The 8,790-nt window shown below is 44.4% G+C and overlaps 1 protein-coding gene across 1 annotated transcript in view; it reads left to right on the top strand.

Annotated features, from left to right (window-relative positions):
- Window positions 1–7,303: 7,303 nt before the first annotated feature.
- Window positions 7,304–8,790, top strand: part of LOC133111748 (RNA polymerase II elongation factor ELL2) — a 42,799-nt gene continuing 41,312 nt past the window's right edge. The window contains exon 1 of the mRNA XM_061222317.1: window positions 7,304–7,441. Within this exon, the coding sequence (XP_061078301.1) occupies window positions 7,304–7,441 (138 nt within the window). The remainder of the gene's footprint in view (window positions 7,442–8,790) is intronic.

Below are 8,790 nucleotides of genomic sequence, written 5' to 3'. Positions count from 1 at the left end.
TAGCCAGGCAGTCACGGATGTATGTCTCCATAGCCTCCCTTTCAGGTCTGGAGACGTTGTAAAGGCGACTTGAGGGAAGTGACGAACCAGGAAGGAGCTCGATGGGTCGATGAGGCGGCAGAGACTGAGCTTGAATCTTGGAGAATACTGCGCCCAGGTCATGGTAAGGTGTGGGAACCCTTTCCAGGGAGGGCTTGGGAGTCTGTGGTGGAGCTGGTGCTCCCTCAGCTGGTGGTGGAGCGGAACGCAAGCAGGACAGATGACATCTAGAATCCCAGGCTTGAACTTGATTGGAACTCCAGTTGATCGTGGGGTTGTGTTTCTGGAGCCAGGGTAATCCCAAGATGAGTTGGTCATTGGGGGACTGGATGACGCGGAACTGGATCATCTCTCGATGGTTCCCAGAAATGACCAGTTGACAGGGAATGGTAATGTGCGTCATGCGGCAGAAAGTCCTTCCATCCAGCGACCGCGCATTCTCAGGGTGGGGTAGAGGGAGGGTGGGAATGTTCAGTTCGGACACCAACACTTCGTCGATGAGATTGGCGTCCGCTCCAGAATCCACCAACGCGTTAATCCGGGTTGTTCTGTCGGGAAGAATCAACAGCGTGGTGAGCGTGGGACAATGGTTCTCTCTGTCAACACCCTCATGCCTGTCGACTGCTCTCACCTCTACTGGTCGCCTGGTCCTGAAGGAGCACCGAGCCTGGGTGTGACCCGGCCTCCCACAGTAGAAACACGAACCGGTGGTTCTGCGGCGTGCTCGTTCCTCGGTCGAGACCCTGGTACCGGCCCGGTACGGGTTACGGGTACGGGTTGCCGGGAAGGATCGGTCTCTCCGACCGGCGTTGTCTGGCGCGGTTGTCCAGGCGGATTGTGGTGCGCACGAGTTGGTCGAGCTGGGTGATGGGGTCCAGTCGCGCCAACTCGTCCTGGAGCGTCTCGCTCAGGCTGGCCAGGAAGAGATTCGCCAAGGCTGCATCGTTCCAACTAGTAGCTGCTGCGAGGGTGCGGAAGTCGATGGAGTGGTCTGCCGCGGTCTTCCATCCCTGGCGCAGAGCAATCAGTCTCTGGGATGGCTCCTGGTCACTGGATGCGTGTTGGAACACCTTACGAATCTCGTCGGCGAAGGCTGGGTAACGGGGAGGGAAAGAACCCCCGGACCACACCGCCGTAGCCCAATCCAACGCCCTCCCCTTGAGTAATCCCATCACATAGCCAATCCGACGGTCGTCGCTGTTGTAGGTCTGGGGCTGTTGTCTGAATACAAACTCGCACTGGAGTAGGAACGCCTTGCACCTCTCAGGTTCTCCACCGAACCTCTCCGGGGGGGGTTGTTGGGGCTCCCGGAATTGCCAGGCTCCCGAGGGGTTGACCGCCGGGGAAGTGGGTGAGTGGGTGGGTTCCTCCCGTGGTTGTGGCAGGACCGCAACGGCGAGCCTCCTCATCTCTGCACACAGTTCACAAATCTCTAGGTGAAGCTCGGAGATTCCTTGTGAATGCTGCCGGACGATGGCTCCTTGTTCCTGGAGGGCGTGGAACATGGCAGATGAGTCAGCAGGGTCCATGGTGGCGAAATTGTTCTGAGACGGGTGCGTGGGGGTTGGACCCAAAATGCACGACTCAGAAACAGTAGTAAGATAAAGTCCCGTTAGGGCTTTATTCGGGACGAGTCCCAGGAGCGTAGTCAATACAAACAAAGTCCATACACGAAGATCCAGCCAAACAAATACAAAACGAACAAAAAGCACGGTGCCGAGGGAAGAGGCAATCTCGTAGTCGGTAGGCGTGCGGGGAGGTCCGGTAGCAGGAGAGCAGTCAGCGGGGCAGATGAACAGGCGGACGGCAGGCAGAGGCGTAGTCGTGGGCGAAGCGGGAGTCGAAACCATGAAACAATCAGCGGGGCAAAAGTACATAAACGGTAGGCGGGGACGTAGTCGAAAAACAAAACGAAGGTCACAAAACAGAAATCAATGGTCGATGGTCAGTAACAGGCGTGGATCGTAACGTGTAATCAAGACAGTAAGTAATGCTCAAGAGTTGCGTGAAAAGACAGAGGCAGACAATTTCGCAGTGAACAGTTGCGCGACTGGGCTATAAATGCAGGTGTAGACAGGTGTAGACAATTAGTAAGAGCGTAGCAAGGAAATGGAAAACAGGTGCGATGGATGACAAGTTTAACAAGGAGATTAGTAATCGTTAGTAATAAACCTATCCTGCCCTAGCATTAGTAAATTAGTAAATGACATGCACGAGAAACGTAAGGTAACATGAACACATGATTAGTCTTGTTAGTTTCTACCCAATCCTGATCTAGCGTTAGTAGTTTTAGTAAATAGACAAATAGAACATAAGGGGAGTGAAGGACAGAACGAGAGAGAGAGAGAGAGAGAGAAGGCGGAACGCAAGGTTTGCGGAAAAACATGTAAAAGTGTATGCATAACAACGACCAGTTAACTAAACAATAAACATGCATCGAAACATAACACAACGCGAAACTAAGACGATAATCACTCAACATAACCAGGTAATAAAATCGTACGATAACATAACTAAACATGACAAGAAAATAAATCGTAACGAAACATAACTAAACAACATGACGAACCTAGACAACATAATACATGATAAAACACTACGTGACTAAGACAACATGAATAAACATAAATCAACATAAAACATGGTGAGACAGACCTGAAACGTGACATCTGCTTTATCGTATACAATGCATTCTCATCAGGCTATCAATGCATTGTATACACGGTCCTCAAGGGAATCTGGTCATCCTACATATATACTATATATTTACAAATGTACGTACTGTCAGTGAAATGTCAGCCTACTATCATTTCTGTGCCACTATGGTCAGACACCAAGTAATGGACGTGGAGGGCATGAAAGCAGGTTGGAAATAAGTCAGAGGACCCAAGTCAGACTTGCGCTTAAGTGCAATTTCCGCGCAAGTCTCTCACTCAGTTAGGCATGAACTGCATTAAAGCACAGGTCTGAATTTGGCCCAGAATAGGAACATACGTATACGCAAGCCCCCCTTAGACAGAGATACTGTATCTGCTGGTCAGTTGTCTGTTACTCGTCTGCAGTTGTCTCGAGTGATGGACTGCTCGCTTACGGCAGAAGACGTGGCTGGATGCTCATTGGTCCTTGACATTTTCCCGAGCCTGAGTTGATCAGGCTTAGTCACCACTGATGACTAATCATACTCAACCTTATCAACAGAGGACTGGAATATCTCCATGTGAAAAACAACCTATTTTATCCCTGTACAACAGGGTCTGGCTGGGATCAAGGCTATGCAACTCATTTGTAGTTTTAATGGGGGATACAGCTGTTTGATCAAGCTACTAAATTCGGAGTGCATTGTGTTTTTATTTCGGCAACAGTTTGTAAGGGATTGGCTATGACACATATTTATATTTTTAGACCCAAATAGCTATATTTACTACTTCTTGCGCCATTGTCCATTATAGAACATAGAACAGTCACAGACCAGAACAGTTGTTCAATGGATTTGCTACAGAAATGATTTCGCTTCAAGGTATCGGAGCATCTAAGATGACAGATTGAAAGGAATGGCTGATAGCATATTACAGAGGAGACACATGCCAGTGCGCATGCTCTTCAACTGATGGCGGTCATCACAGCAAACGGATGGGACTGTAATTATGATGGTGTATTCTAAATTAGAAAAACAGTAGCATAAGAAATGTGCACAAAAGTAAAATCTGAATAGCAAGTGATTGGTTCTGTGGACTTTCTAAAGGCTACCTTTAAATGTGTTTGAAAATGAGTCACTCAAAAATGCTCTAAAATGTGGATAAAAACAAGCTTGTCAGTTGCATTATATATATATATATATATATATATATATATATATATATATGAAACACATACTATACAGAAAATATTAAATACATAGAACCGGAACTGGCATATAAATTCTTCATTCATATATATATCTTTTATAAGCCACTTCACAATTCACAATTGGATGGATGGACTACATTTATATCGCACTTTTGTCCAGAGCACTTTACAATTGATGCCTCTCATTCACACACACACACACACACACACACACTGACATCGATAGACTGCCATGACTTTTACAAAAATGTTGCATATGAGAATGCAAGCTTTTGGGCCATTTTTTAGCCACTGAGTAACTATTGGCAAAACAAAACTGGCCACTGCATTGATTAGAGACTGTCGGTGACTCATAAACACTTTATTAGTTCAATAACTGTCTCCACACAGATGGACCTTTGCCTGGGAAGTGGGTTCTGACTGATACACACCAGACTGCAGTGAGGGGCTGTTAACTCAGGGGGACCTCCGTCACACTCTTCATGTTTTCCAGAGCACGTCAGCGGAGTACACAAACAACAGATAATCCAAACCACTCTATGTGTTAGAGTTGGAGCCAAAATGGCTGCTTTCCCATTAGCACTGTTATAGGGACCTGTCTCTCCGAAGGAGGTGGAGGAGATGCCAGGTGAGTGCAGGTCGATGACGTGGCGCAGACAGAAAGAGTGCAGGTCAGAGGATACCACAGCGTGCTGCATGGCAGGGGGGGGGGGCAGTGGTGAGTGCGGTGAGCTGGCACTGATCTCCCCCCCCCCCCCCCCCCCCCCGTCTTATCTGGTGAGCACAGCCATAACAATGGGTCAACACAACACGTGCATTTCATTTCTGCCACATATGTGTATGAGCTCTCTCTCTATCTCTCTCTCTCTTTCTCTATCTCTCTCAATTTAATTCAAGTTGCTTTATTGGCATGACAGAACATTACAGTTTGTATTGCAAAGCATATAATAATATAATCATGATAATAGCTTTAATTGTATAGCACCTTTCATGCAGACAGCAGCTCAACAGGAAGAATAAAAACGAAAAAATATATATATATTATATATATTATATATATCTAACAATACTTAGCATGAATGATTATAAAAAAAATGAACACGAATCATACATTAAAATAAAAACTTATTTTGTAAAAAAAGATATAATAATACAAAATTAATAAAATAAAAAAAGATATAATAATCTCTCTCTCTCTTTCTGAACATTTCAGTTGAAGCCACTCTCACCTGAGAGTCAACCACACTTGTTTACTCCCCAAATCACACACACAGTACCACAGAAAAGATCTAATGCCTTTCGGAGGCAAAGCTTTTCACTCGCTGACAGCACTCCTGCCTGTGGCCTTGCTTACAGGAGGAACTATTGTATTTGTGACTCAAAAAACCAGGCATGGATGACTTAGCCAGACTCCAGCCTAGCCACTGTAGACTCTTGGCTATAACTGTCTAATGGCATGACTGAGAATAACGCTTAAATAGAAGCTAAGGAAATGAGCAGTGGCTAAGACCCCGCATATCAGTGGAATACTCCCATGTGACTGGTTAGCATTGCTAGGCCCATGTGACTGGTTAGCATTGCTAGGCCCATGTGACTGGTTAGCATCGCTAGGCCCATGTGCCTGGTGTTGTACCAGGAGAGCCAGGCATAGCAGGTGCAGGTACTGTACCGCACTGTCTCTCCTTCCCTCTCTCTCTCACCCTATCTCACACTCACTTTTTTAAAGCCCTGTTAAGACTAAGGCTATTATGGAGGAACGTGCAGTAATGCCTTTCTCCCGGGTATCCCCTTGCAAATACAGTCGGCTTTGTGTGCCGACCGATCTCTCGGAGAGCCATATGGCAGTGAGGGGTGTCTTAGTGACCACGGTCAAGGTGCTTAATCTATGGCCCAAGCTTTTGCCTGTCAAGGATTTGCCTCTCTAATTTACTCACATTCTCTTTATTTTCCCAGTGCTGCCCATTTCAATGCATTCACTCATTGGCTTTAAAGGAGTTCATATTGGGAGGCACAGTGGTGCAGTGGATAGCATTGTGGCCTCACAGCGAGAACGTCCTCAGTTCAATGGAGTCTTTCTATGTGGCGTTTGTACTCCCTGTGTTCGTGTGGGTTTCATCTGGGGTCTCCAGTGTCCTTGATAATCTGAAGAAATGCAGGGAGACTTAACAGAGCATTGAATTTGTATAAATAAATATTTGTATTAATAATTCATAATAATAAGTATCAACAGGGTCCAGGCAGCATGGCAGCAGTCGCCAAGCAAAGACTTTGATGGAGGAAATCCTATTGCAGGTGTTTTACCTTCTTGAATCAGTTTGCGGTTTTGCTGCTGTTGCTGTTTTTGTTTCCGAGAAACGAGTCTGATTGGAAGGATTCAATGTTATACACACAATCCAAATTCCCTACAATCCCTCTATAGTTGATGATTGTGATACTTTAGGCTCTAATCCCATTCATGTACAACCCAATATTTGCATTACATTACATAAACCAGGATCCTGTTTTATGAAGCAGGATTGCCGAGTTAACTGTATAACTGCACTGAGTAAAACCCAGAACACACAAAATTTGGAACAAAAAAGAGCTCTTCCGAGTTTTACTCAACTCAGTTATCCAGCTAACTCAATAATCCTGCTTCAAGAAATACTGCCCAGAGCTGCCCAGCCTACTGTCTTTCACTCCAACCCTACCAACCTCATGCAACAACTGGATATCTCCTTGAGCTGCTATTTAGTAGAAACAAGTGTGCCAAATTAGAGTATAAATGAAAGCCTACAGGATGATAGAGAGGTCTCCAGGAACATGGTTGGGCAGCCCGAACATAGACCCTCATTTTCCGTAGATGCTTGATAAATATTAGGCTATGTTGGCGATACAGAAAGGATTGTTGGAGGAAATCAATTAATTGCAACGTGGATGACTCAGAAATTTCCAGTCTGTTATTCATAAACAGTATTACACACAGTTCAAGCTGTTGTAATTTAGCATTTGGAGAATATGGCAAAGGGTTCCATCATGTATAAATGAGTTCAATAAATATGTGTTTTTGTCGTCATATTATCCTTTGTTCACATAATGCATTATTATTCAAATTCAACATAATTTCGATGGTATTGCCTTATTCTTGAACTTGCGTTCGGCATATGCTATATTCAAAAAAATACCGTGGGATTAGTTAAACTCTCTCACCGATTGTAACAGAATCGTGTACCTTTGTGAGATAATTATTTTCCGTTGAATTAAAGGCACATGTTTAAACAACCTTCGCAAGGCATTTCGACAACATTTACGTGCCTGTTTGCAGCTGCGTGCGTGTGTGCGCAATGTGTCAATGTGTGTGAGTGTGTGACGTCCTCAAAACTACGCTTCAGTCGCAAACTCCGCCTACAGTGTGTGCCTCCAGTCCGCAGTTCTAGCCATGGCAGCGTTGAGACCGGAGCATCGCTATGGACTCTCTTGTGGAAAAATTAACAAAAACATCTCGAATAAAACCCTTTACCACGTCAAGCTCACTGACACTGCCATCCGAGCCCTGGAAGCCTATCAAAACCTTAAGGTAACGTTTACTTATCAATTAAACTCAGCGCGTAACTATTTTATAGCTTATTTTGCTTCCACCAGTAGCCAGGATAGTTGTAAAAGCAATTCAACAACTGTTGTATCTTGGTCATTTTGACGATCAAAAAGTTTGAAATAACTTCAAGTTAGTATAGTTTTTCTGATGTCACATTGTTAGTCGTATAGTTTTTTTTTTCTTTGTGGATCAATCGATCTTTTATTGATTAGAGAGGAAGCTAAATCGCACGTCTGAGCGAGGATTGTGAATAAGTGAATGTTACAATGGAACATAAAAATGCTAAATTGAAGGTAACGGTTACAAAATTACGGCGTGTCAACACTGACCATCTGCTTGGTGTCTCAAATCGATTGTTTCTTAGTCAACCATTTACCATAACAGTAGGCTACACAGGTAGTGAATCGTTTAACAGGGGCCACGAAGGCTGTCCTAGAAAAGCTTATGAAGAGTTTTAGCTGATCTACCAGATGGTAGAAAATGGTATGTAGCAAGCGATAAACACTTGCAGGCTTGTCATGTTAAACGTTATACATGTATTAGGCTACTTAATTTGGATCCTACGTAGGCAACCTCAAGAACAGTAGTCTATCGTGTTGGTTGGATTTAGCTAGTTAGGCTGTCGTTCCAAAATAAAAAATAAAAGTAGCCTATTAATTTATTAATGCGTGTCAACGTATGGTGCCAAAGTTATGATGAAAATTCATTTAAATTGTGCCAGTTTATGTGTTTTAGTTTTTAATGCCACCGTGTATACAGATTCGTAATGATGTGAAGACCGTAAACTTGTTGAGTTTTTCTTAAACAACATTTATGCCTTGTAAATCCTAATGGTTTTCTTGGCCAACGTTGTTTTCAAGGTTTTCAATGTTTCGGTGTAGAGGATGACCAAATGCTTAAAAACCTTCACTAATCTTAGCGGGTAAGATTTCCTGAAATGAAGGGCGACATTATATTTTTATTTTTTATTTTTAAGATTAACTGCTTAACTCGTCATTTTTCGTAACTGTAACTTTAGTGAAGGTGAAAAAACTGACATGAAAAGCTTGTTGCAGCCGAGGATTAAATTCCCCTACAATCAATTGCTCGGTTGGAGCTTAGACGCCAGCTGGACTAGGTGCTAGGGGTCAGTTTCCCACCCCCCTCTCTGTACTGTGTGCCTATTGGTTTTTGACAGTGCAGTTTTGTTTCTATTGCCTTGCCCCCCTTGCATTGTTCTGCCCTTTAAATGTTTGGAGGTTCCGCCCAGTGCTGGATACCATTGGTCGGACGGGAGCCCTTGGGCAGGCCTGTATGCGCTATCTCGTTGTTCGACCCAATCAGAGCAAGCC

This window comes from Conger conger, chromosome 15, assembly GCF_963514075.1.
Source record: "Conger conger chromosome 15, fConCon1.1, whole genome shotgun sequence".
In the NCBI taxonomy this organism is placed as follows: Eukaryota; Metazoa; Chordata; class Actinopteri; order Anguilliformes; family Congridae; genus Conger; species Conger conger.
The sequence above is the reverse complement of the archived record's forward strand: the minus strand, read 5'-3'. Positions and strand labels throughout refer to the sequence as shown.